Genomic DNA, 27,598 nt, shown 5'->3' on the forward strand with positions numbered 1-27,598 from the left:
ATTGTGTTCAGCCCTCAGTTTCCTTAGCTGTGGAATAGAAACAATAATGTCTATTTTATAAAATTATTCAAAGTATTAAATGATGGATCAAAATTTAACAGATTTGGCACATGAAGACAAAGATCATTATTTGTTTTGATATCTGGTATATCCTAAAAATTTCACCCATCACTGGCCTGAAGAATGCTTTTCAACTTATGAATCATTTTACTAAATCAACCTCAAAATTCTTGCAGTTCATTCTTTTGCCTCTTACAGTACTTTACCTAACCACCAAAACACAAGGACAAGTCTCCAGTCCTACCCAGAAAATCCTCCTCAAGGTAAGTCTGCCTAATCTTCATAGAACCAAATCTCTTCACCCATCTCTCTATAAATGATATCTGCTTCTGAAAATATCCCTCTCATTCCCTCCTCTACCTTTGGCACATTCTTATCCATTTCAATAGAAATGCTCTATCATTTTCCTTTTCAATCCCACTTGACATGCTCATGCTGAAAGTAAATCCATGTATTTTGTTCCCACTAATCAGTGGGAGCTGCTGGATGCTATAATGCAGCCATGAATAATCTCATCTGGGGATGATATGCAAGTGTCAGCCTCACAGACCATCCATTGCCTACAGACTTAGGATCAAGTTGGGTTCCATTTGGAGGCAGTTGTCTCAGGGAGTATTAATTACCTTCTTTCCAAGTGTTCAGGGATAGATTTTACATAGTCTACTGGGGAGGTATTCACATGCAAAATAACTAAAATTCCTTACTTTGCTTTAAATAGAAACTATGTTCTTGTTCATGGAAACTGATTAAAAATGGGAAGAAATATATTTTAAATATTTAATCTTTTTCTCTTTTAGATATCTCAGATAGTGCCAATATCCTTGATTAGGAAAAGTTCAGTTAAATACACCTAGTTTTAATAGCATCCATGTTTTTTTTTTTTTCCTAATTTAATCCAAAGGGCCAAAATGAACACTTTCAAAATACTTCATATGCGATGCTTTTGTCATTAGGCCTTCCTTGTGTATTTGGGGAATTACATGCAAAATACTAACACTGAACATATCCTAATGGTATGGGAAAAGAAGCAAAGAAAAAAAGGGTGGAGTTTTCCTTTAGATAAATATTGTTTCCTGATATTTGAACATAGAAAAAAACAATAACATCATAGCTTGTAGAAATTTTCCTAGTTTACTTAAAAAGTAACATGCAAGTTTTTAAGTGTGTGCCCCTAAACTTTTTGATAGGAGAAACAAATATTTTGGACCTTAGAAACACAAAATATATAGCTGATTCCTAAATATACCATAGGTGAGCTGTTTTGGCTAAAGACAAGCTGATAAAAGAAAGTACAGTTTTCATTGAAATTGATATTTTGGCATCTGTCTTTCTAACCTAGACAATAACTTATGACAATACTGAAGCAGGCTGGCAATTCTGCAGGAAGTTCACTAGAGAATGGTAGATAACACCAGGAAAGGTCTTAGATCTCATTCCATTCACTTTGCTACTGTACAGGAATCCGTATCCATGGAAACCATGATCCCTAGCATTAAAGTACATATTTGACACCAAAAAGAATGTTTAGAAAGAGTAAAGGAATAATTCTGCTGGAAATAAAAACTTGTATAAATTTAACTGAAATTCTACAGAATATATTTGTCAATTTATAGATGCTTAAATAGATAAGAAATGAGATCACCCAAAAAGTGAAGATTTAGGAAGACATTGAAGACCCCAGCCCGTCTTCTTAGTCACTCATTATTGAATTTGAGGAGCATTATTAAGTTTGAAGGCCCAAGTTGGGCATTTAATTCACAAATATTTAATTCAAAAATACTCACAATTTTAACTAACTTACCATAGTAGGACTGAAAAACTGACCTTTTCCAAAACTCTTTTTAATAATGTAGGATTGCAAGAATAGTCCTCTCTGTAGGCATGGGGTCCTTATTGCTGTACAAAAGAGATTATGGGGAACATATATATTATTGATCCTAAAAGATTTCCAAAGGTCAAAAGGCACTGTTATGGATATATGAAGGAAAAATTATATATATAAATTTGGGACAGGGGGTTGGTACTGGGAATTAAACCTACAGCCTCATGCATCCTAGTCATGTGTGATACCACTGAGCTACATCCTTAGCCCTTTTTACTTTTTCTTTTGAAGAAGGGTTTTGCTAAGTTGTCCAGGCTGATCTCCAAATTGCAATCCTCCTGCTCAGGTTCCCAAGTAGCTGGTATTTTACATCATATTTTCTAACACATTGTAGGTTGCACTCATATCAAAGACAAACAGAAAGTAATAATTCAGAGATTTGCATAGAAATTTGATGTTTGAGGTTCTCCCCGAACCTCTGACTCATTCAAGAACTATCCAGAAATTCATTAGGGTAAAAACATTTTAATCTTAATAATTTTTAATTTATGATAGAGATTTATATTTTTCACCTTTTATATTTGGTGAAACCCTTCTAGTTTTTATAATTAGAAGAATTATCTCTAATGGATTTGATTTCATGGATATTTTCCAAGTTATTTTGATGCTAGTCTAACATTTGGCAGTGATGCAGGTGGCTCACCAGGAATGGAATGGTCCTTGTGGGTGGCATAAAATTTCTCTTTCCTCTTATTTTTTTCTATGCAAATGAACATAAATCAATTTCAACAGAAGAGAAGGGTGTGTTCTAATTAGTAAGATCAAGTAAGTATATTATCAGAGGAGATACCAATCTTGATGATACATATGATTTCAAAGATTCATAATGGGCCTCCATATTATCACTCAATTAAGAAATTTCCAGCATTCCTCTGCAGAAGAAAGGCCTACATACAAATAAGTCCAATAGAAATTTCAAAGATTCATAATGGGCCTCCATATTATCACTCTAATTAAGAAATTTCCAGCATTCCTCTGCAGAAGAAAGGCCTACATACAAATAAGTCCAATAGAAATGTGCTTATTGAACATATTTATTTACCTATGCTTTATAATACACAGATATACTACTAGGTTTTTTTTTTGTTTTGTTTTTGTTTTTGGTATACACATTTGTATTATCACAGGTTTTAATAAAATTTTGAAATTCTGTCTACTGCAGGAATTTGCTCATGTGGACAGATATATTTCCCAGCTTTATGCATCTTGTTTTTACTGCCCCTTTGATTAATACTGCAGATTTACTCCTGGGACTTTTGCAGAGCTAAAAATTTTATTGTTTTGTTTAATCACAGTTGTTTTCTTGGAGCTAAGCTGCTGGAAACCTACCTATATTAAAGAGAAAGACTTGTTCACATATAATGTTGGGTAAAATGTCACTTTTATTTCAAGAGATAAAAGTTATTTGGTAATTGGTGTCCCAATACTGCATTCTAAATTCCAACATGTGGAAAGACAACATATAGGGCCAAATGGATATTAGATTTTCTAAATGAAACTCTTCCAAATTGTGTGATTGTGGCTTTAGGAGCTAAGATAAAGAGCTAGATGTTTGATGAATTTCAAAGAAAATTCATTTCTCAGCTAAATAATAAGTTCACACTTGAACCTGATAGAAGGATGTGATATAGGTGCTCAACACATGCAGCAGAATACAATGGGAGCATTTCAACAAAAGAAACCCCATTTGCCTTACTTGTCTGGATAGTTCTGCAAAACAGAGCCACCTGAATTTTTAATTTTTTTTTCTTCACTGCCTTCTTTCTTTCTTTGGTCAGAATACATATTGTGGCAAGAATGTGGTGCAAGGCAGAAAGGACTTAATTGTCTTTAAAATTCCTAAAAAGTATGCACACAGAGCCCAGGCAATTCAGCACTTTGAAAAATTAAATGATTCATTATAATTAAGGAAAGGGAACATTTCACTCATAATTAATGCCAGACTATTAATTATATCCTTCTTTTCCCATACCATTTTGCTCAATTTACCATATATAACCTGCTCTTGAACTATATGCTTTCTTATGTTTAGTGACTCCATTTACTCAAATTGGTGCTCCTAACATCAATTGGTGTTATATGAAAAACATTATATTTTTTTCATCAATCTAAAGGGATATGGTGGTTGAAACTGCTCATCAATAACAATGTTTTACATGTGATAAGTTAAATTTATAATGTTGTTATGATAAAATAGAATATGGAATTAATATTTTAAAAATCCTATGAATGGAAACCCCATGGGTGAGACAAAATAAAGATGAGGCTTAATTTCTACAAAGAGCTCACTGAAAATCCAATAGGTAAAGGAGAGAGAGAGAGCAAATACTAGACTCTGGGGCTATTAGGATGTCCATTGTGAACTCAACTCTGAATGAGCACAGTTATTGAACTTATAAAATGACCCCCAATGACTTTTATTTAAAAGAATGCTATTAAGATCACTCCAGCTTCATTGCCATTAACTCTGTTTCATAGTTCAATGGTACAATTCACTGAGTTATATTTTACTCAATGCCAAAAGGTTTTTCAAACTGGCCTTTCTTTTTAATTACAATTGCAAGCAGATAGAAATGGAATTTTAGAGTCATGCAGAATTCTGCATACTTCTGTTATCATAACTTACTCTGGAACGTAGTTCAGTATCTCAGTTACCCAAAAGGTGATAGCTCTTCTACATATTTGTTCCAAGGGCCCCAGTAATCAAAAGTGCAGAACTACTGAACACAATGGAATCCTAAAAGCTATATACCTGGCATCAAAGGTCACTGTAATCTTTATAATATTAATAAAGCATTTTGTTAATAGCCAAGGCTGGCCTCCAAAATCCAGTAACTTCACTGCTCAAATTTGATTAGCTAATGATAGACGTTAGACTAATCAGTTGACAATAGAAACAAATATGTAGAGATTGAAAGTTTTTCCTATCAAATAAGTCACGCATTCCCATCGGGTTAGGTCAGATAAAGAAAGGATGGAGATTAACTGACAAAATATTTTATAAAGTCTTTTGTTTCCATTGAAACTAAATTGAGTTAATGTCAGTATTTGCGTTTCACAGTGAAAAGAGTGAAGGTACTTGAACTATTACAGATAAACAAGACTCATTTGTCTCCTGTGTTCATTTGGTAATGAATATAACACATTCACTTCGATGGGACAGGCTGAGTAACACCTAAAGGCTTCATTCACTGGACCAGCATAGGATGATTAACCATTATGTGCCGACTATAACAGTGACATGACCCCAAATATATGTTGTTTATGTTGTTTTAGTTTCGATGTTTTTTTATGTTATTTGTGAGTTAAACTCTGAAACTTAGTGAAATTACAGAATTAATCAAGTGTAAAATAAAGCAGTGCGGTTAGTTCAGACTTCCTAATGTGGGCACCCGTGCAGAATAGTGCTTTCAGTAGATTTGTCTTCCTCTAAATTCACTCATGACTTGCACTGGATGGATTTTTTTCCTTGCGGAGCCTCGTCTGATGGCTGCATACGTTTCTTCTGGTTTCTCTCTTTTAATCAAGGGTTTTTTTGCTGGAGCCTTCATTCTCCACATCACTACAGGGTGCCGGGGCCCAGCAGGACTCTGGATTCGGATGATCTTGGTTGAGGCGATATAAGACATTTTCACTGTTTGCACTACAGCATTCATTAAATTTTTGGCTGCTTGGATCAGGGAGGTGACACTGTCCAACTGTAGGGGGAAAAAATGAAGAAAGAGGTCTTGTTCAAAAATGTAATTAGGAATTTAAAGAGATTTAATAATGTAGAAGAACCACTTTGCTTTTACTCCAGAAATGAATGAGTTAATCCTTATTTTATATATCTATATGTAATTGCTTATATCATACTATTCTATTGTTTTTGATCATTTACTATTTATCTGCTACATGAATATATTCTTATGTTACCCCGTAAGACAGCAACTTAGATTCATTTATTTCTCTTGGTTTTCAGTGAAACCATATAAATTCTTCAGTACTCAAATCCATATAATACCATAATGTCATACCATCACTGCTTTCTTTGAAACATATTTGCCTATTTCCAGTGGGTGATACTGAGCCCTTTCTGTAAAACAGGACTATCTTCAATAAAATCCATGTTTTATATAATTTAATATGAATAACAACAGGAAATTCTTCTCAGGTATTATAATTTAAGATAAATCCCATGCCCACAAGCATGTTTTAACATGCACATCTACCACTCTCTTGCATGAACATTTCCTATCACTGCAAAAAAATAAAATAAATAATTCTGTCTAAAAGCATCTCTTTTTTAAAAAACCTAGAACTGTTATTCTATTATGCAGTCTGTTAACATAAAAAGAGCCAATGCTTTGCACTCAAATAAAGCTTAAATTCCAGATCTTCCTTTTGGTAACTTGGAGAAACTGTTTAATGATTTTATTATAGTTTCTTTAGTCATGAACTAGGAAAAGTATGTTTATTAAAGGTAAAATAATATATGTAAGGAAATGAGTACAGTCACTGCTAAAGAGTCTATTGCTGGGGCTGGGGATGTGGCTCAAGCGGTAGCGCACTCGCCTGGCATGCGTGTGGCCCAGGTTCAATCCTCAGCACCACATACCAACAAAGATTCCTCAGCACCACATACCAACAAAGATGTTGTGTCCGCCGAGAACTAAAAATAAATATTAAAAAAAAATTCTCTCTCTCTCTCTCTCTCCCCCCCTCTTTAAAAAAAATTAAAAAAAGAGTCTATTGCTATTAAATATGATTTTCTTTGCTTCATATGAAGATGCATTAATGAGATTACTAAATATTACTAAATAAAACTTTTATTCACATGATCCTGTTTTTGTTATATTTGTCTGGGTTGTTCATAAAATAATCTCAGGAAAAAATAAAGTGATGTTCCTAGAATTTTGCAAAATACCTTAGAGCTAAGTCAAATTGATTCATTTTTATACTACCAATGCCTTTTCCATTATTTTAGTTTGGCAGATTGTCATCCACAGCCAACTCACAGAAAGATGTGCCTCCACTGTCACCCCTTTGTGATGTGTGCTGTCAGGGTTGAGATTCAAACACTGGCTCTGTAGTTACTAAAATCCATCAGCAGCTGCCTGGCCCGAGTACTCTACCTTTGCTGTTAGAGGAGTCTCATCTCACATACAGAATAAATGAGGGAAGAAAAGCTGTAAGCTGAGGTTATGTGCCTGGGGCACTGGTCTAGCTAGCTGTTTCCTGGGAAGAAAATTTAATTAGTTCCATTATATGCCAAGGCTGAAATCTTTGAAAAGGTAAAACCAAAAACATACATATAATTTGAAAGGTTTAGTATTTGGCAATGATTCATCAGTACATCATTTTACTTCCTGAAGCCAGAAATGTAAAATCTGTGCATGTGGCAGGAAAATGTCACATGTTTTACAAACATTAAACAGGATTTCATCAAGTACTCATATGTATTTTGGAGTACACTTAGAGCTTCTGAATCTGTATATGACTATAAAAATCATAGAATTGTGACCAGAATAACACACTGTTATGGTTTGGATATCAGGTGTCCTCTAAAAGCTTCTTCTGCATTAAAGCAGGAGGTAAAATGAATGGATTATGAGAGCTGTCTGTAAAATAATCAGTGGATTAATCCTTTTGATAGATTGATAATTTGAATAGAAATATGGGAAGTGGGATACAGCTACAGGAAGTGGGTCATTGGGGGTGGGATGCCTTGGGGATTATATATTTTGTCTCTGACTCTTCCTGCTCTCTCTCCGCATCCTGTCTGTCAGGAGCTAAGCAGATTTCCTTCACTGAGACCTTCTTTGATGATGTTCTGCCTCATCTCAGTCCTGAAACAGTGGAGTTGGCCGACCAGGGCTGAACCCTGAAATCATGAACCCATGTAAACTTTTCCTCCTCTAAAGTGTTCTTATGGGGTATTTTCATCACAGTAATGCAAAGCTGACTAACACATGCTTAGTTACTAAATTACTCTGCTGACAGATTGCAAGCTAAAAATCTGCTCTTTAATGATTAATTTTCATTAAAAACCTCCTGGAGCTTGGAGGTGGTTTCCAATCCCACCATTAGGAAAAAAGCAAATTTTTCTAAAGGTCCATGGTAATCTCATCCCTCATCTATGAAAGTATTGGGTTTATCCTGAGGGTTCTGTACCACCATACAGTCTTTCACAAAAGCAGGTTCTGGGAAATTCTTGTCACTCCATAGCTTTGGATCCCCCCTGCTTAAAACTAACATTCTTTTCTTTTTCTTTTGATCCTGTAATCTTATCATATATAGATTATTTATTTCATCTCCTTTTTATTTTTCCATGAAAGTGATATCTATAGATGAGCAGTCTAGTCTAAGTATAATCCATGCCTCACAATCTGGAAACCAGCTTGTCTTCTTTCCTTGCTTAATCAGATAATGCCTATCTGTGCAATTGTGATCTCTTATGCTGGCCTCTGACAAATCTTTAGATTTTAAAATCCTAAATGGCTATAGTAAAATCTTATTCTCTGCATGAGTCAGAAAAACCACAGGAAAAATTATCCCTCTGGGAGTGCATGAAGAGTAGTTTTGCAGATAAATTAGGACAATTGCTCAACGAATACTGTTATTTTTGAGGAAAGCTTGTACAACAATTTATGAAGATATTTGAGGTCTAAGAACTCCATGTGCTAGGATGTATAACTCCCAGCTATTACCCAAATCTCAGGCCATACAAGCAATAGACAAAGATAACCCTAGCTAATGACAGGAAATTTTGTTCAATGCCTAAGCAGTGTTTATGGCCTACCCCTAGAGAATAACTATGCACAATTTAATGTCAGTGGAAAATTATTGTAAATATTTTTATCCAGGTGTACTTTCATGAAAAACCCTTTAAAGGGAGGATTCAGTAGAACCCTCTGTGAAAAGACAAAGCAAAATTTGAGTGAGGTAATGTACTGCATTGGGATCTGTGTTCAACTTATTGAACAAAATTTTCTAAACTTTACAAATGTACCTGTGAAAGACAAGAGTATTATTTATTCCAAAGATCTGGTAGAGAAAACCAAGAGATTGTAAAACTCAGATCCACAAAATCTCTATTTATTGCAAATCACCTACATTAATTGAAAATTTTTTCAGGCAAATATAACTTGAAATGTTTACTGTAGAGGAAGCTCTTTTCCCCAAATCTAGTGGCACTCTCCCCTGATCTAGATGAAGTATTTTTGATGAAGGTATCAATGGGAACAATAATATCTTCGAAATCCCTCAGATATCATACTGATACATGTAAACATTTGCATGTTCTCACATATAGTAGCTCCCTTCCCATCCTTCCAAAAAGGAAGAGTTCTAATAGTTTTTCAAAGACTAATGTGACCTAAATTAAGGGCTTCTTTTCTGGATTAAATCAAATCTACCATTTACACAGTAAATAGCTATAGATGCCACCAATATCACTTATGCTGGTGATTTATGCTTATGCTCAGAAAACTGATGTGGTTTCAAAATAATTTAGCCCAATAGTCTACTAGTTTTGCATATTGCATATGCACAAACATAAATTGGCAGTTTTTTTACTATATTTAGATGAATAATAAATAACTATGTTTAATGAGTTCACTGATTCTAATTGTGAGCTATATTTTCCAAAGCATCCAAATAATTCCCATCTCAGTAGAGTCTTATTTAATATTACCTTCTTATTTCAATCTGAACTTTCTTTAATTACAATGTCTCTTCTGTGCTTTGTGTATATATTATATGGTTTCAGTTAAACTACAGTACAAATTTGACCAGTTTTAAAGATGTTTTCAAATAAAAGACTTGCTCCTACTTGGAAATATATCAGTAACTCTTTATCATAAAAGCTATCTTTTTTTTTTCCTCAGAAGATGTCAACATTATGTCCATGTAACTAGTATAGAAAAAAAAAATATCTGGATCTTTTTACAAAAGACCATATGAATTACCTACAACACATGTTCTTGACAACTAGTTAAGTTGATATCTGCTAAAAAGCCCTTGTCAAAATTCTATTGTAATTATTGACAGCAAGAGAAATATTCATAAAGATATGCTAGATATTCCTTCTTTTGATTTTATACATTTCTCACCTGTATCATGTCAAAATACCAGAATGTCATATAATACTATTATAACTCATCATATTCAGGAAGTAATTTTTTTTTTTTATCAGACCTGACCTTGTATGAGAATTCTAAGTTTAAATGAACCATGCTTCCATTGATGCAGATCTTACATCCTTGCACCTGGTCTGTCACCTGGGGAAAGCACAGTTGCCCAATGTCTGTGCAAACTGCCATGCTAATTATTTCTGCTGGGGCTCCTGCTGAGAGAAAATCACAACCTACTTGGAAAGTATATTTCCTGTTCTATAGCTATTTTGACAAACTTGTACCATGTGTAGCCTATGATATTTTTGTGAGTCCCAATGTTCACCTGAACTCAAAGGACCCTAGTAGCCATTTCATCTTCATAGAAGCAATACCTGACAGGCAAATGTGTGGACTTTGGTTCCAGGCATAATATGAGTTTATAATAATTGCTACTGTCTACTGTATGCTGTTAGATATTAATGAATAGTGACCCATAAAGGACTACCATTATCTTCATTTTTTTTTCAGAGGAGAGAATAAAGGCACTGAAAGAATTGGTAAACACATCAAGGTAATACAGCTTATTAAATGGTAGAGCTGAAATTTGAACAAAAACAGTCTTGTCCCACCTAGTGTTTTCACTCATTTCATAACCCTTCCTTCTCAGTGACATGCCACTTCCAATATGTGACTATTTTCATATATTGAGTAGCTGGAGAAATAATTCTAACATTAGTAAAATGTCTAAAATTTTAAAGTTGACAAACCATTAACTCTATTTTTAAGAAAGTTTATCTTAATTTTGTAATGCATATTGGTACTAGGAACAATGAGGGTATCTTACTTGCCAAGTTATTTATTTAGTTAAGACATTAGTGTGAAAATGTTTGCTCAATATTAATTTCCAAGTAGCACATTTTTGGAGTATCAAATAGAAATATTCAGTCATTCATCCTTATACCCAGATTCATTTAAAGACATCTAGATTAAGACTTTTAAACTTTAAAATTTAAAGTCTGGATAACAATCCATAAATCAATAAAGCAAAGAAAAACCATAAACAAATTATACCTTCTAAGGCAAAAAAATGTATAACATTTATTTAATCTGAAAAATGTATCAGTATAAACACAGCCCTGATTAATTAATCAGATCTTTTGTTGACTGTCAAATCAAATCAAATCAATTTGTTTGCCTTGGTTTTGCAACAAAAATCAGGATTTTAATCCCCTAACTATGGGTATCTTTTTAACTCTTGCTTAGTTTTAACATGTTCAATTAAACCATTTGGAAAGAGATTAGCATAGGTCATGGAAAAGAGCATAAGTATATATGTTGGCAGGTAAATAAACAGCATGAAATAACTCTAAAAAGATTTCAAGATATTTGTAGTCTTTCTAGTTTACATATACCATTTACATCTCTATATTTACGTAATGATGTTGTTTATATACAACAGAAAATGTTAAATACATTTCTTAGCAAAAGTACATCAACTAATTTAATATATTTTTATGAACTACTCTGAATGTATCATTTGTTTTCTAGTTTTGAAGATTTTATTTTTTTATTTATTCTAATTCATTATTTATGACAGCAGAATGCATTTCAATTCATATTATACATATATGCATGATTTTTCATGTATCTGGTTGTACACAAAGAAGAGTCACTCAATTTGTGTCTTCATACATGTACTTAGTGTAATGATGTCTATCTCATTCCACTGTCTTTCCTATTCCCATCTCCTCCCTCCCTCATCCTCCCCTTTACCCTATATAAAGTTCCTCCATTCTTCCCATGCTCCTCCCATCCCAATTATGGATCAGCATCCTCATATCAGAGAAAACATTTAACATTTGATTCTTTGGATTAGCTTACTTCACTTAGCATAATATTCTCCAACTTCATCCATTTACTTGCAAATGCCATGATTTTACTCTCTTTTATTGCTGACTAATATTCCATTGTGTATATATACACCACATTTTCTTTATCCATTTATCTACTGAAGGGCATCTAGGTTGGTTCCACAATTTTGCTATTGTGAATTGTGCTGCTATAAACATTGATGTGGCTATGGCACTGTAGTATGAAGATTTTGAGTTCTTTGTGTATAGACTGAGGAGTAGGATAGCTAGGTCAAATGGTGGTTCTATTCCCAGCTTTCCAAGGAATCTCCATACTGCTTTCCATATCGGCTGCACCAATTTGCACCCCCACCAGCAATGTATGAGTGTGTCTCTTTCCCCATGTCCTTGCTAACACTTATTGTTGTTTGTATTCTTAATAGCTGCCATTCTGACTAGAGTGAGATAAAATCTTAGAGTAGTTTTGATTTGCATTTCTCTAATTGCTAGAGATGCTGAACATTTTTTCATGTATTTGTTGACTGATTATATATCATCTTCTTAGAAGTGTCTGTTCAGTTTCTTGGCACATTTATTGATTGGGTTATTTATGTTTTTGGTGTTAATACTTTTATTTATATGTCTTAGAGATTAATGTTCTATTTGATGTGTGTATGGTAAAAATTTGTTCCCATTCTGTAAGTTCTCTCTTCACCTCACTGATTGTTTCTTTTGCTGAGAAGAAGCTTTTCAGTTTGATTCCATCACTTTTGTTGATTCTTGATTTCATTTCTTGCACTATAGGAGTCTTATTCAGGAAGTCAGGACCTAATTCAACATGATGGAGATTTGGGCCTACCTTTTCTTCTATTAGGCAAAGGGTCTCTGGTTTAATTCCTGGGACTTTGATCCACTTTGAGTTGAGTTTTGTGCGTGGTGAAAAATAGGAGTTAGGAAATTTTTTATCTCAATACTCATTTAACACATTCTTTTGTTTCTAAACAGATTTTTTGAAGAATAGCCTATATGAAAAGGATTCACCCTTTTCATATACATCTGAAATGCTATCAGCCATGCTGGCTTAATAGGCTTAATAGTCACATCAAATAAGAGGCATTGTTAAAGCTAGCCAAAATGGAGTCATCTTCAAATTGAAATTGTCAAGCTTATAATTAAATAGAGGAAGTCACCCATTCTTTGAATACACAGAATTATTTCAATGGGCCCCTGTTATGATTCACTCAGTAAATATTTCCTTCACCAAGTTCTCCATTAGAACACAATAGAAAAGGACAACCTTAGTTGAAAGGGAAAAATCAATGTGTGGAATAACTAAAAAAATTAGTACTACTGAGAGGGCCAGATGTGAAATGAAATATGACATTTATTCAGTTGTAATCTTGTCCTGTCAAAAGCATTTTCAAAGTTAATTTTTTTTCCAAAGCAGATACTCTAAGGCCAAAACATTTTATATCACCTTAAAAGAAGACAGTTATAAACATAATGTGACTGAGCCCCTTTAAAATTAAAGTCCCAATCTCCCCAATTTCCTAGTAAATTGTTTTGCTGCAACTGAGTTTTTCTAATGCTGAGAATAGCAACTGAGGAACTAATCCCAGAGCCTTTGTAGGCACCAGTAAAATTTGAAAAACTAGAATTGTAATATACCAGCTAGCTTGGCCTGGCTAAATCTACATGTGTATTTCCAGGATTTTGTTCCCATTAATTATAAACATTCCTGAAGGATGGGCAGAGATATCCAGAATAGATGCTTTCTCAGTTTTGACAAAACAATGATTAAATTTGTTTTTCCTTTTTAAAATTGTTTTCTCTTATTTCTGATGCAGGCTGGTGACCAAATGCTGTCCTAGCAAGGCCTCTGGCTTGGAGTGCCAGTAACAATAATGCCAATTCCAGTGGCTACTCAGAATGTTTTTAAATTTTATTTGAAATAGCCTATTATAAATAGCTATGAATTACAACCAATCTATATATAAGTTAAGTAAACTGTGTTTACTTACAGAAAAATGCTTCTCTAAAGAACTAATTGTTGTAATAATTACAGTCCTAGATACACAGATTCAGAAAAGTTAGTATATTTTTTCCCAAGTGGAAGAAGTGGATGGATTTGATGAAATTCTGTCAAAATCCATGTTTTACCCTTTGATTCCTTTTGTCTCCACCATCAGTCAGGACACTGAGGTCTGCCATCTATGAAGATGCTCTACGACATCTTAATGAAGCAGCCAGAACTGTGAGCTAAGAATGAGAAAGCACTGGTCTCCTTCCTTGATCCTATGCTCATGTCTTTTATGACTATAGGCAAGTAAAACTAGGCCTAGCATAATGCTAAAAAGGCTAAAAGGCATCACTTTTAAATCCATGTGGGACTTCCAGTCCACAAATCTTTCCACATCTCTACTATTTTCAGCATCTTTTGATCTTGATTTGCCCATTATTTTAATTTATCAATAATGCTCGACATTTTTTAGCTCACTTGTCTTTCTATGATAGATGTCTTTGAGAATAGAATTCTCAATGGCCTAAAACTGACTCCTACGTGATACTCTACCACTTTTACATAATACTCTCATTGGGCAAATAAATAGATTTTTGGATAAATTGAAAGCCAAAATCCTGAAGAGATTTCTTTCTTTGTTTTGGTTTATTTTTTGGTTCTGGGAATAAAAACCAGAGATCACACTTTGCTCATGCTAAACATGTGCTCTATCACTGGGCCACACTTTTAGCCCACTATTTTAGTCAATTCTTGAACACAATTCACACAAACACTATTTCAAATTTCCATTCTCTTTATATACCCTAGAGATTAGTCTCTGATGTACAAGTGGTAAAAAGTTGCTCCCAAGATGTAGGCTTACCTGTTTTTTTTTTGGGGGGGGGGTTTGGGGTTTTCTTTTGTTTGTTTTTTTGTTTGCTGAGAAGAAGCTTTTTAGTTTGAATCCATCCCACTTATTGATTCTTGATCTTAATTCTTGCACTATAGGAGTATTATTAAGGAAGTTGGGAACTAATCCCACATGATAAAGGTTTGAACCTACTTTTTCTTCTAATAGGTGCAGTGTCTCTGGTTTAATTCTTAAGTCCTTGATCCACTTTGAGTTGAGTTTTGTGCTTGGTGAGAGACAGGAGTTTAATTTCATTTTTGTTGCATGTGAATTTCCAGTTTTCCCAGCACCATTTGTTGAAGAGGCTATCTTTTCTCCAATGTATGTTTTTTGGCACTTTTGTCTAATATAAGATAACTGTAATTATGTGGATTAGTTTCTGTGTCCTCTATTCTGTACCATAGATCTTCCAGTATATTTTGGTGCCAATACTATGCTGCTTTTGCTACTGTTGCTGTATAGTATATTTTAAGGTCTGGTATAGTGATGCCACCTCCTTTACTCTTCTTGCTAATGATTGCTTTAGCAATTCTAGGTCACTTATTTTTCCAGATGATTTCATGATTGCTTTTTCTATTTCTATGAGGAATGTCTTTGTGATTTTAAAGAACTCAAGAAGCTAAATATAAAAAAACCCAAATAGCCCAATCAATAAATGGGCCAAGGAACTGAGCAGACACTTCTCAGAAGAAGATATACAATCAATCAACAAATATATGAAAAGATGTTCAACATCTTTAGCAATAAGAGAAATGCAAATCAAAATTACTCTAAGATTTTATCTCACTCCAGTCAGAATGGCAGCTATTAAGACATGTGGGTAAAAAAGATGGTGGAAAGATATGGACAGCATTACCCTAAGTATATAGGTGAAGGCACAAATGGTGTAAATAAAATATACTTTGTATACAACCAGAGAATTATAAAAAATTGTGCTGTATATGTGTAATATGAAATGTAATGCATTCTGCTGACATATATAACAAATTAGAATAAAAAAATTTAAAAATATACATAAATGTAAAAAAAATCCAAAATGTCTCTTAAATGCAGGAAATAAAATCAATACTCTCAAAAAAATTTCCACTCTCATAAAACTTCTGCCACATTATATTCTCATGCAAGTATTTTGCCTAATATAAATATAAAATATACAATATAACAATAATAACAAACAAAATAGAAACAGCATAGTGAAATTTCATGAACCTATGTAACTCATTTTTATCAATTTCTACAAAATTAGAGTTATCTCTTTTTTTTCTACAACATATACTTCTAATTGTACTCCATATTCTTTTTTTTGATCTGACTGCTCAGAAACATTGCACAATTAATAATTCCCTTTCTTAATTTATCTTTATTCTTTTTACTGGCTTTTTATCAGAATATTTTTTATTAGAGCATTATAGTTATACATAGTAGCTGGGTTCATCCCAACAAAATCACACATGCATGGAATCTGGCCAACTCCATTTTTAAATCCCTGATCCTCCCTCCCCCAACATTCCGAATATTTATATGTCATTGAAAGTGTATCTTGAAACACAATCAGAATTTTTGAATGATTATCTATACCCTGATACTACTATCCACACTCCTCAAGAAATCTTACTCCTATTTTTACTTAAATAAGTTTTCCCTTTTATCACACATATCTGTATCATACAGATATGATGTAATATATTAATAAATATATAATATATTGCATATATATGTTAAATATATAATATATATACTAAACAATTTGATAGTTAAGGTTGTAGTTCTGGTTTTATTATTTCTAATTTCACCTACAAAACCGATTAGTTCTTATTTTTTATTTTATTTTATTTTAGTGGCAATACTGGTATTGAATCCAGGGAAGCATATTAATGATAAGTACCTACCACTCACCTACATCCCCAGCTCAACTAATTCTCATTCTTAAATAAAATCCATTATATAAAATATCATAGATTATTAATCCTACTCTTGATAGACTTTTAGGCAGTTTGAGGCTATTATGAATAAGAAATTATGAGTATTCTGTTATGCATCTTTTGGTGAACAAATATATAAAATTTTGTTTGCTATGCACCTGAGAGTGCAATTACAGAGTTATGAGAATGTGAGTATTCAGTTTTATTGGATGCTTTCAAGACTCCTGAAGCACTCAAATAAATTTGTATTCCTACCAACAATATATGAGAGCTCCAATTGCTATACATCTTCTTCTATACTTTTTCTCATATTTTCAAACTAGTCATTTTGGAAGATATGGTAGAAAGACATTGAAGTCAAATTGGCATCTCATTGATTACTAATGAAGCTGAGAATATTCTCCTATGTTTGTATGGACTCACACTTAGAGACCTGATTTAATTCACTCATTCATAGTTCTTAAATATTTTCTATACTTTTTTGGATTTTCTATGTATAAAAGGATATAATTTCCCCCCTTTGTTTTTTCCCTTGATTTGTTACACTAAGTAAGTCCACCAATATTGAAGTAGTGATATAAGGTATTTTTAATTATATTGTAACTCATAGAGAATGTTATTAATTTATTATCATTGACTTCTTTTTTCCCTAATTTATTTTTTTTTAATCTGACAGATCAAGTTGTATACAACATGATGACTTGAAGCACAGATTATAAATTTGTTAAATGTAACTAACATATGAATCACATCACAGATTTATTTTTCTGATGAGAACACTTATCCACTCTCCTAGCATTCCTCAAGAATACAATGTTGCCACTAATTATAGCCACTTTGCTGTACAATAGATCTAACTATAATTTTGATTTCTTAGCTCATGTATTAGATATTTATTTTTTTTAATTTCCCAAAAATGAAAATTTCCTAGTTTCATTTTTATTATTCACTGATTACCTAAAAGACTACTGTGATTAGAGAACATGCTCTGAGTGGTTTCAAAGTTAATATCTGTGGAATATTTATTTATGGTCAAATTTGTACCTATGTTTTAGGTACACTAGAAAGAAATATCATTGGTGACATAAGAGTTCCCTTCATATCAACTAGTATTTTTGAGTTGCTTCAGAATGTTAGTCAAATCTCATCTCACTCCAGTTATCAAGCAATAATGGATCTGCTCTCTCTCAGTACAGATAAGACCAACCTTTTGTAGAGTTGCATATAAATGAAATTCTATAGTATGCAATTTTTGGTGTCTTATTTTCTTTGACCCAGAATTGTATCTGTAAGTTTCACCCATGTACTATGTGTACCAGTAGTTCATTTTATGTATTGCTGACAAGTATTACATTTTATGCATATGCCATGTTTTGTTAATTCTTTAACTTGTTGACTGACATTTGGTTTGTTGACAGACTTTTGCTGTTGTGAATAAACATGCTGTGGATATTTTTGGATGACTGTTTCATAGCATATGCTTTCATTTGTCTTGGGGAAGTGCCTAGAAGTAAAGCTATGTTATATTGTAAGTGTATACTGAACTGTGTAAGAAATTAGCAAACCATTGACCATGTTATTTTACCATTTTAAATTTATCATCAGTGTAAAAGCTTTATGGTTATTCCATATACTGAGTCATAAATGATATTTTGAATCTTTAGATTTTAGAAATTCTAATGACTGTAGAATGAAATGTCACGCTACTTTTATGTTGCTTTTTTCCTGTTGCCTAATGATGTTAAGGGTATCTCAGGATAGTTATTGAACTTGTACATATGTTCTTTAGTGAAGTGTCTGTTAAATACTTAGCCTTTCAGTAGCTATTATTTTATTCAGTTTTAGACCTCTATATATTCTAACTATAAGTTCTCTGTCAGAGAAATGAGTTGAAAATATTTTCACCTAATTTTTGCTTTTTATATTCATTTTCTTAGTTTTCATAAAACAAGTTTGCAAATTTGAGGAATCCAAATTTTATATATATATATATATATATATATATATATATATATATATATATATAATTTTATGGCTAAAGAGTTGTTTTTCTCTATCTAAATTATTTGGCTACCACAAGGTAGCCAATGTTTTCTTTTACCTTTTCTTATAGATATTTGACATTTCAAATTTCCATTTAATATTATGCCCATCTTTGATTTTTGCTAAAGGAGTAAAATATGGTTTTTTTTCTCTGAAAAATATCCAATTGTTTAAGTACTATTTGGTCAAAATGCATTACTTGTTTGTTAATCATATTTAAATTGTTGTCAAAATTAAATTGTCCATATATGTTTTGTCTCTTCTGGACTTTCTATTATAGTCCTGCCTGTTTGTCTTTATGCCAGCACCATACTATTGCTTTAATGTCACTTTCTCAAGAAGGAGTTGTACCTAGACTAGAATACATTCTATTTTTTTGTAATCTGTACTTTCTCTAATGAAAATTCACTAAGATCCATGTACACACTGACAATGCTTATTTTTCATCCTTTTTGATTATTTGACATGTGATACTATAGACATTTGGCATGCAAATAAATCATGTATATATTATTGTATTATTTTTTATAAAAGTTACAGAACTATAAATGTAAAAACCATATACAAAATATTTTCAGTCATGATTTCAATTATTCTCTTTTATTTTTCCATGAAACTACCAACATTTTCCAGATATTTCATAACCAAGCATTGTGGTTTAGTTATGAGGTGTCCTGCAAAAGCTCATCTGTGAAACAATGCAACAGTTTTCAGGAAATAATTAGATTATGAGAGGTACAACCCAATCAGTGCATTAATCCACAAATATGGACTAACTGGGTGGTAACTATAGGCAGATGGGATATGGCTAGAAGAGGTGAGTTACTGGGATCATGACTTTGGGATTTATATGTTATCCATGGTGACCAGACCGAGCTCTCTCTTATTTCTTGGTTGTCATGTCCTGAGCTGTTATTCTCTGACACGCCTTTCCACCATGATGTTCTCTCCCACCTTGGGCCCAAAGCTATGGGTTGGCCAACTGTGGACCAAATCTCTAAAACTATGAGCCAAAACAACTTTTCTTCCTCTAATTGTTCTTGTCAGGCCTTTCAGTCACAGTGATGCAATAGCTGACAAAAACACCAAGCTTCATATACCAGAAAGTTTATGCCTTCTACAATTAAATAAAAATATCCTTGATCAAATGATATTTCCATTGCAAAAAACAGAAGCTACTCAAGAGTATATAAAAATGGAATTTAATATGAGAAATTAATTATAGATGAAATGAAAGATTTACGAAGCAAAATTCAGGATGACAAGCAACCATCACCTCACTATCATCACGATGTGTTTACAATATCTAGTGCTGGAGGAAATAGAGAAGATAAAATCATAATAACAGATAAATAGCAAAAGTGGATGACTGCTTGTCAAGAGTCTGCCATTTGTTTCTCATTGCATAACCCTAGCTGAAAATTAGTACAGAAAACATCTGGTCTAGAGAAATGCTCTGAGAGTAAAAGTAAACATAACTATTAAAATGTAACTTTTGCTTGGCCCATACATGTCCTTTAATTTTCAATATTATGGTTTCATTCCTAGTGTCCTGCGATACCTTACTTTTTCATTAGTGTAATTATAAAAATATGTTTGGAAAATAAAGTTTATATGTCTATGATATCATTCAAAGAAAAATGTTTACACAAAATCAAATCGCTATCTTCCTTACCTACAACACCAGTTTTATATTAAGAGTAATTGATTTGTTTGGCTCTGCAATCTTTCACGTATTTATGATCCTTAAGATGCTGTCAAATATGTCTTTGCTTCTCTAGAAAAATTTTTGATATTTTGTTGGGGAAAATAGGGAGTATTGGAATAACAGGAGTATATAAATTAACTATAAATTATTAATTATATACCTAAGTACATATGCATTTTACAGATACATTTACATACAGAATGTGGTTTTCTGATTTTAAGTAAAATATCACTTTCTCTGTTTTCTGAAATGCATCTTAAATTCTACCACATGTTTAAAACTTCCTTTATGACCAAGCTTTTTTAGAGTCTTTGAAGATTAATGTAATATGACCCCATAAACTATATCACTGGCCTCTATTTACTGAATTAAAAACCGATTTCTATAATAGCAATATAGTAAGAACTATACTGAAAATATGAATTATTTTTACAAGTACAACAATAAAATCTGTGATAAAGGTACCAGTTTTAGGGGTTCTTGTTTACATTTGTACTGTCAGTTTTTCCTATAGTTTCATTTGACTGGTAAATCTGAGCATTACCCCAGCCACAAGCCTGTTATGATCTATAGAAATTACCATTATATATACTGAAAATTGTTTAAATCTAGGATAAAAAGCAGCAGCATTAACTCATACCATTATTGCTTCATGCAACACCCTGAAAGGAAAGGGCAACAGGTAACAAGACAGAACAGGGCTTTGGAAATTATTCCAGAGAAGCCTGGAGCAATACGGCTGTTATCTCAGATGTGAGGCATGGAATATGTCAGCTATAAAAAAAAATGTACCTTGAGGAAAACAATTAAAGTGTCTTTAAAATGACAGTCTTCTCTTTATTTCAGACAAAAATCTTTGTATCTTTGGAAATATCAGAGGTTGGAAAATTGTCCACAATGGGGAAATACTTAAAAGTTCTGCTCCGGAATTTAGTCTCTTTTCAAATCAGAAATCTCTTTCAGCCTGCCTAGAGTGTCTTATAAAACACAAAACAATCTTCCAGAGTCTTTCTATAGGTAAGCACAGCTGTCTCCTAGTCGAGGGGATGAGGTTCAAACACATTTCAGAGCATCTGGCTGTTGCCCTTCCAGCTGCTTGCAAAATGAGAAACTTTATTGGCAGCAGTCTCAACCCCAAAGCAGTAGGCATGTCAACTAATCCCCAGGCACTGGAATTCAGCAGGCAGTAGAAGCATGGAGACTGTGTGGTTTTTAATCACTGCGCTCCTTTTGTAAATTCAAAGAATACAGCCCGTGGGGCTAGAGGAGGAGAGTGACTGTGTGTGTAGGTGTGTGTAGGGAGGAGGAGGAATGAAGCAGAGCTCAGTGACTAAGCACATGGGCTCTGGAGAAAGACTACATAAATCCAAACACATTCTTTTTCTCTCTTAGTCTCAGTGTTTTCATCTGTGAAATGAAAAACCAACAAGATCTATGCTATAGGATTGTCCTGAGATCAGAATGTGAAAATCTAGATTAGGTATGTAGCACAATGGGTTATATGGTTCACTGTGGGTTCACTAGTATTACAATGATTACCAAGGTGTTGAAAAACAACAATGGCATTCCTTTAAAAAAAGCCAATGGAGAGGCAGAGATGAACTTGTAATAATGGCTCCCATTTGGCGAACTTGTGTCAAAGCCATGCTTTAAGATACTATCTATAATCTTAATAAGAGCCTTGTGAGGTAGATATTATTTGTCCCATTTATCAGCTAAAGTGTCTAAGTACTATGACTCAGAATTTCAGTGTGTTGGCCAAGGAAATACAAGCAGTAAGAGGTAAATCTGGAATGAATCTCAAATTTGTTTTCTGTCAAAGCCCTGTTCTTCTAACCATCTTGTACTGTTACTTTCTGAACAAAAGAAAATGTTTTGGATTTCTTGAAAATGTTCTCTTTCAATTGAGACTATTTAGCTCTGACTGAGATCTTCCAACCCACTCTGCTTATTCTAACTCTGAATATTTTGCCCTGAAACACTTTTCCATTTTAGTTTGGAAATACCTCCCCCTGCCACATACCTTTTTAAAATACCTGCAACATTGAATTCTATTGATTATCTCCACTCAGTTTCTCTGAAAGGCAGTCCCTAGCTCCTCTTGTCCTTCAGAAACATTTGTCAAATGTGACTACACATTAGTTCTCCTATTGCATCCTAATTACATATTTTTGAGAGATTTACTTTTATTATCAAAACTACTTGGATTTCTGGCAAATCTCCATATTAGTAGACCCCAATTTGCAGAGTCAAATGCCTCACAATAGCCTGATTATTGGGATGTACACGTGTGTGTTTCTCACTCTGGAGGTTTTATCTTCTCTTTTTTAATTTTGCCATTCAACATCCATAGGTCCAAGAAATGCCACAATATAATGAAAACAACACAGAAGTCACAAGAAAAAAGAAAGTTGCCCTCTAGATCAAACATTTTAACCTGGGGTCCTGGCACACTGGTACATTTAAATTACTTGTGATATGTGTCATAAGAGCTGTAATTTAATGGTAATAATAATAGTTCAAATATTGAAATGGAAAAATGATTTACTGTTTATCCCTAAATTAGAATGGCTTTGAGGTTATTTCCCTAATTATATCCTTTCACTCACTTGTATTCTGATATACTCTCTGAATTGAGAATATGAGGTAGAGCTAAAATATAGTTCCAAGCTAAAATCACATTGTTTTCATAGTGTTCAGAGAAATGGGCCTGTTTAGAAAAAATGTATTTGGCATGTGAATGTGTATCATAACACAAATAAAAAATGAAAATAAAAAGTTCGAGATATTATACTCTAATTACCAGACTCTAAGATTAAACAGGTTAGTTACCTTTAAAAACCTTTTCCATAATATCAATGTATAAAATAATATGAACATCTTCTAAGATCCAAGATTCAAGGCCCAGATTATTTTTAATAATTTCTGCCTTATATGTTTTGTTTATGCATTCAAATTGTTTTGGTTCGTTTTTAACAACATTGTGTTTGTCAGATACTATTAATGAGCACCCAATAGCCATTTGCCCATTCTTCCTTGATAATGTATCCCTGATTTAATTCCTGCAACAGTTTACTCAGCTCTGAAGGACAGATCATATATCAGGTCCATTATCCTGTAGAACTGATTGCTTTAGTTGCCTGTAGTATTTTGTGGGACCCAGATCTGATCAACTGGGTAGGGGAGGTCTACTAAGGTGGCTCTGGAAAAGATTCTTTTTTAATATTTATTTTTTAGTTGTAGTTGAAAGCAACACTTTTATTTTATTTGTTAGTTTTTTATGTGGTGCTGAAGATGGAACCCAGGACCTCGCACATGCTAGCGAGCGCTCTACCACCGAGCCACAACCCCAGCCCAAAATTTCTTTTTTTTTTTTATAAGTCATGTAAACAGAATGCTCATTCTTATACATCTGAAAAAAAGTGTAGAAATGTGAAATTTTGAGTTGCTGAAACCATATTAAAACTAAAAGGAAATTCATAAAAGTAAGCAAAAGATGATAACAGAAGGAAATATGGTAAGAATTCAGGGTTAATGGAATTTTTAAACCTTGACATAACCATAATCAGAACATCTTGTGTTGAAGTTTTTGATATGCAGTTTTGCTACTTGCCACTGAGAGCTGAAATCCTCTGCTCAAATCCCATTATTGCTCCTCTACTCCCAGTCCAAAATAGTTCCGATGAAAATGATGTCTTCAGTTCATAGCTATTTTTCCATATTCTATCCTTAAAATTTGGGCTGCAGTTATTTCCCTCTAACACTACTTGCCTCACATCATATCTGCATTCAAACATACATCCCTTCCTATGGGTACTCATATTATAGGTACCCAGTACTATACCAGCTTCTTATTTAACTCCCAGCTCAGATCTTTACTTAATCAATGAGTAGTCTGTGTACTCATCTATACTAGTTCATTCTTACTTCACAATCTGAATCCCAAATGATTACATCTATGGAACCAGACCAACCCTTTCACATCCACTTCCATCTTTATAGTCTGAGATTTAAAACAAACTTATGTATTATTTCAATGAAGACAATAATTATAGATATGAATCCTATCAACACAGTGTTGTAATACTGTTCCAAAAACATAAGAGACTACTAAACAAGAGAGGGTTATAATGAAAAGGATTGCTCCGAGGAACAAAGGAAAGCTCCTTTAGGATTTAAAGAACTTAGCCTTCAGATGTGATTTTTACATGATAGAGAAACATTGATTGGGGAACCCATAAAAAGATGACCATTTATTTTACAGAGTTGTACAAATTTTCGGAGCAAAGACTTAGACCTCGTAGTTTAGAACAGGTGATTTCACAGCCCAATAGGACCACGGTGCGGAAAGAAAAAAAAATATTGCCAAGTAGAGGAGTAGTAGTACTCAGTCAGCCAATTGATTATATACCCCATACATTCCCATAAGAAGCTAAAATCAACGCCATGCATAAGACAGTGCAACCTGAGGTATTGCTGTCAGTAGAATACTATGTATAACATTGGGTTGTAAAAGCTTTAAAAAAATGGGTTATCACATGAATCTTTAAGCCGTAAGATATCCTTGAACATATCATCAATATTTTTGGGCTTCTTATATTTCAAGATTCTCGGAGACAGATCTACTAATAGATCTACTAATAGATATTCTGCACTATCTTACTTATATTTGTATTTTATTATTTAATAATTATTCTCATAATCATGTAGAATCTCTTAGTCTATTTATTGTTCTTTTTAATATATCTGATTATTATGTCTGATTATGTTAATTTATTGGAATTAAATAGAAGAGGCAAATACTAGCACACTAGGATTTAAGTTCTTCTTTTTTTTTTTTTACTTTTACAGAACTCTTGTCAAAAATACTGTTGCATTTAAGGAAAGCTTCCCTTAATATTGGTACAGATAATATAGCTCAAGTGATGATAAAATGTATTGGGACTAACATGCTATTGTTTTCGATTTTTAGTCCAACAAAAATGGTTGGAGATGGACAACCACCATTCTGGTTTATGGGCAAGCTTTTGTATGGAATATAGAAGTCTAGAATATTGTAGGTGGATGAGGTTTTATGGGTAATGAATCAAACAAGCTATAGATCAACCTTTGTGAATGCATATTTTTTGGCACTGACAAAGAAGTTTGGTAGTCTATGTAAAAGACAATCAAGAGTTGAAATAATGAGGTTTTACAACAGCCTGGAAAGAAAAGTATCAATTCTACTTTTTGTCCAGATTTCGGATGCATCTTAGCTCCATGCTTTTCAACCTATTGTTCACAATTCACCTTTGCTGGGAAGACAAATCATTATTCCCAGTTGTCTTATAATATCAACAAAGCTTTCATTCAAGAGTTTACACCTGGATTTAGAAGGGAGAGTACTCAAGTTGTTTAAATCCAATTCAAAATAGTTAAAAGTTGACTATTATTCTTAATTAACTTAGTATCTGCTACTAATGCAAATGGAATGAAGAATTGTCAAATAATTGTTTCAGATATATACAACTCATGAAACTCAATTTGTTTATGAAATAATACAGTACTCATTCTTGCTTTGATTTACGCTATAAAAGGATCTGGATCCAAAGACTCTTGATGTCATTAAGCTATCTTGCATTCTCTGTTACTCTCATTTGGGTCATGGAAAGGTACATCATTTGTTAAACATCTCTATATTTTAATTAACGTTCATCTCTAGCTTCAGCTTCAACATCTTGTTTGGGTCCATTATCATACATCCAATTACCTCTTGGAAATTTACTCATAAATGTGCTGTAAGAAACTCAAATGTGATCCAATCCTCCCTCTAGAAGATCAGCATTATGGTTCAGAATGATTAAAAACACTCTTTAGAAACATTTCAGAAGCAAAAAGTCTTTAAAACACTTTAGGAGCAAATGGGCTATGCTTGAAGCTTATCTATTTCACTTATTAACTGAGTAATTTTGAATAATTTATTTAATTTTCTGGGCCTCAATTTTTCATCTGAAAAATAGGCATAACAACTGTATGTACCTAATAAAGTTTTGACATGACAATTAAAATAAGTTATATAAGAGGTCTGTGTGTGTGTGTGTGTGTGTGTGTATACACACACACACACACAAACACACACATATATATAATTATATAATTAAACACTTGAAATATTGAAATAATATGTGGTACACAGGATGTGTCATATATAAATGTTTAACCACTTGTGGAAGAGCCTACAAATCCATGCAGCTTCTACTCAAAATCAACAAAATGTTTTCATTCCATTCCTTAAAGCTCTCTTAGATGTAAATCCCCTTCTTCAACTTTATATTCATTTCATTAATTTCAGTTAACATCCCTTTTACATGAATTATTGAAAGAGCCTCCCATTCATCTTCTACAGTAGTAGTCCTACTTTCATTAATTCACCCAAAATTTTTCTTTGTAAAATACCATGATCTTAATTATTATGTTCCTGCTTCACAAACTTCAATATAACATTAATTATCATAGAATAAAGTCACTGAGCATATCCTATCCTCAAATGATCATGCCAACCTTATTTTGCTCCAATACAACTTACTCATAATTTCTTTCTCATGACAAAAAGTAAGACCATATTTCCATGACTTTGGAGATATTTGTCATTCTTCTAAGAATTTTTTTTCTTGCTTTACACTTACTCTTCAAAACTCAACTAGATTATCCCACTAATTCTCCAGCAAGATGGCAATGATTTCCCTAACACTATTGCCGTCTTTCAGATATAGAGTGCTATTTTTTTTTGTGCTCCATATTGCACTTTTTTTCTATTTTTTATTGGTTCTTCACAACATTACAAAGCTCTTGACATATCATATTTCATACATTAGGTTCAAGTGGATTATGAACTCCCAATTTTTACCACAAATGCAGATTGCAGAATCACATCGGTTACACATCCACAATTTTACATAATGCCCTATTAGTAACTGTTATATTCTGATAACTTTCCTATCCTCTACTATCCCCCTCCCCTTCCCTCACATCTTCCCTCTCTACCCCATCTACTGTAATTCATTTCTCTCCTTGTTTATTTTCCCATTCCCCTCACAACCTCTTATATGTAATTTTCTATAACAATGAGGGTCTCCCTTCATTTCCATG

At 33.1% G+C, this 27,598-nt stretch overlaps 1 protein-coding gene across 4 annotated transcripts in view; it reads right to left on the reverse strand.

Moving 5' to 3' along the window:
• Positions 1-2,609: 2,609 nt before the first annotated feature.
• The window catches only part of CTNNA3 (catenin alpha 3), a 1,724,633-nt gene continuing 1,699,644 nt past the window's right edge, over positions 2,610-27,598 (reverse strand). For all 4 annotated transcript variants that reach the window (XM_081267908.1, XM_081267907.1, XM_081267910.1 and 1 more), the window contains 2 exons: positions 2,877-5,640; positions 2,610-2,774 (listed from right to left, as the gene is read on the reverse strand). In XM_081267908.1, the coding sequence (XP_081124034.1) occupies positions 5,353-5,640 (288 nt within the window). In that variant the 3' untranslated portion in view covers positions 2,610-2,774; positions 2,877-5,352. The remainder of the gene's footprint in view (positions 2,775-2,876; positions 5,641-27,598) is intronic.

Source organism: Spermophilus citellus (genome assembly GCF_964194105.1).
Source record: "Spermophilus citellus genome assembly, chromosome: 15".
NCBI classification, from domain to species: Eukaryota; Metazoa; Chordata; class Mammalia; order Rodentia; family Sciuridae; genus Spermophilus; species Spermophilus citellus.